General features: G+C 52.7%; 1 protein-coding gene across 1 annotated transcript; it reads right to left on the bottom strand.

Moving 5' to 3' along the window:
• Positions 1-211: 211 nt before the first annotated feature.
• LOC121967554 (protein PHYTOCHROME KINASE SUBSTRATE 4-like) lies at positions 212-1,753 on the bottom strand. The gene has a single exon (XM_042517858.1). The coding sequence runs from the start codon at positions 1,690-1,692 to the stop codon at positions 340-342; it is 1,353 nt and encodes a 450-aa protein (XP_042373792.1). The 5' UTR covers positions 1,693-1,753; the 3' UTR covers positions 212-339.
• Positions 1,754-1,960: the final 207 nt, after the last annotated feature.

Raw genomic sequence — 1,960 nt, forward strand, 5'->3', positions numbered from 1 at the left:
TAGAGTAGTTGATATTTGGATGTTTAGAAATTTTTCTATCCTGCTCGTTAATTTTACGAAAAATTAATGATGTTTGGATAAGAATTAATATAAGGCACTAACTAGCACATGATTTATTTATTTATTAATTAAAAAAAAATTAATAGGTGGAGTAATGTCAAGTCTGGATGACCATCCGATCCCACGAAAGAACTTTGTACCCAGAGAACAATAAAGAAAAACTTTTACTGTCATTTTATTCCATTTTTGGGAGCAACCGTTTTATTTCATGTAGCCATTAATAGTAATAACACACTGTTTAACATGGGAAGTGCCCAAACAAGGGGCTTGGCGCTCGATTTAGCGAGTCCAAATCGCTCGGTTTGTTGTCGGACGCACCGAGTCCGATCGGACGGGCTTGGGGCCGACGCTCACCGCCTTCTCGCTCCGGCAGCTCAGGAGACCGCTGCATCTCCTCCTGCCGCCGCCGGCGAAGCGCTGGCGTTCCACTTCGACGATGCGGAGGTCGTCGCAGTGTGAGGCAGCGCTGGAGAAGTTGGCCAAGCTCGCGCGGTCGAAGCCCTCCGCGGTGGTGACACTCCATTGGACGCTCACCTCGCTCGGGGCGTAGCACTCGCTGGGCGCGATGGACAGCGTAGCCTCATGATCGACGCCTCGTCGGACATGCTCGTGAGAATCGCGCCGGCGGAACGTCGCCTGGGTGGAGAAGCTCTCGATCTCGAAAAGGTCCGAGCTTGCGTCGCTCGCCGCGTCGTCATCCACCGGGATCTTCGGAATCACCGGAAAGGTAAAGCTATTGCGGCCCACCTCGTCTGAGAACGGGAAAACGACAGAGCGGTGTTGGAAGTCTGACGGGGCATTCGCCGAATCCGCCGTCTCCTTAGTTGGCTGGAAGATCTCTAGGGATTCCCGCGGAGGCTCTTGGGCGGAGTTGACCGAAGAGGGATTCAGGACGGGGAAGGAGAAGCCGGCGGGATTCCCGAATGGGATGGCCGAGCTGACGGTGAGGCGATCAACTTCTGGCGGGAATGTTCTTAAAAGACTGGGATTCGGGGAACAAATTCTAGGCGATATCTTCACCTTTCTCATCTCCTCAACGCCAAACTCTCTCTTGATCTCTTCTGTCCTGGCTCTCTCGTGAATGCTACTCAAACCCACTTCCGCTTCCCGAAAGATGGGAGTTTTAGCGATGACAGAGGACTTCTCGTCAACATCAACCGCCTTCTTCCCCGAACACGGGCAGTTTCCGCGAAAGAGCCGGCGGCCGGAGGAGGACGGCGACTTGGAGGGATCCTTCAAGAGAGAATTCCCGCGGGCGGAGTTGGCAAGGAGGCCGGACTGGCTGTTCCAGCTGGTCTCCGACGAGGCCGTGGTCGGCGTCGAGTGGATCGAGGTGGTGCGGCCGAGTTTAGCGTGGCCGTCGTCCCTCGGGTAAAGGTCGCACCTTTCTGCCGGCCCGTTGAGAAATACGGTCGCCTTCACGGGTTCGTGCCCTTCGTTAAAGTAGCGCTCGGCGTCGAATATGCTGATTTCGGTGTCGTCGAAGCAGCGGCCACTGCGGGCAGCAGAGGCAGCGGAACGGGAAGAGACGAGAGTGGATTCTGCTCCGAGGTGCGGCTTTGGGAGAGAGGCGGACTGCGCGGTGGTTGGGCCGCGTGTAAAGCTGGAAGCGACTCCGTAGTACCTCTCCATCACCACTCTCCCAAAGTTAATACCTAAAAGGAGAAACAGTTAAGGCACAGAGTTGAGGAGGCCAGTGAGAGGTTTAAGTAGAGCTGATAATTTCGACTGACAACGCATCTCACGCCATGGGTAAATGTGAGTCATGTGATCTCCTGTTAAATCTTGATTAAATGGAATAAACTGATATAATATGCGATACCGTCGAGTCAAGTTCAAATGATTGAACTTCTTTATTAATTGAGCTTCGGTTCAATTAATAAATGATTTAATTTATTTA

Source organism: Zingiber officinale, chromosome 3B, assembly GCF_018446385.1.
Source record: "Zingiber officinale cultivar Zhangliang chromosome 3B, Zo_v1.1, whole genome shotgun sequence".
In the NCBI taxonomy this organism is placed as follows: Eukaryota; Viridiplantae; Streptophyta; class Magnoliopsida; order Zingiberales; family Zingiberaceae; genus Zingiber; species Zingiber officinale.

Excerpts from the sequence above, each read along its gene's own strand:
- LOC121967554 (XM_042517858.1), bottom strand. The coding sequence starts at position 1,692 with ATGGAGAGGTACTACGGAGTCGCTTCCAGCTTTACACGCGGCCCAACC.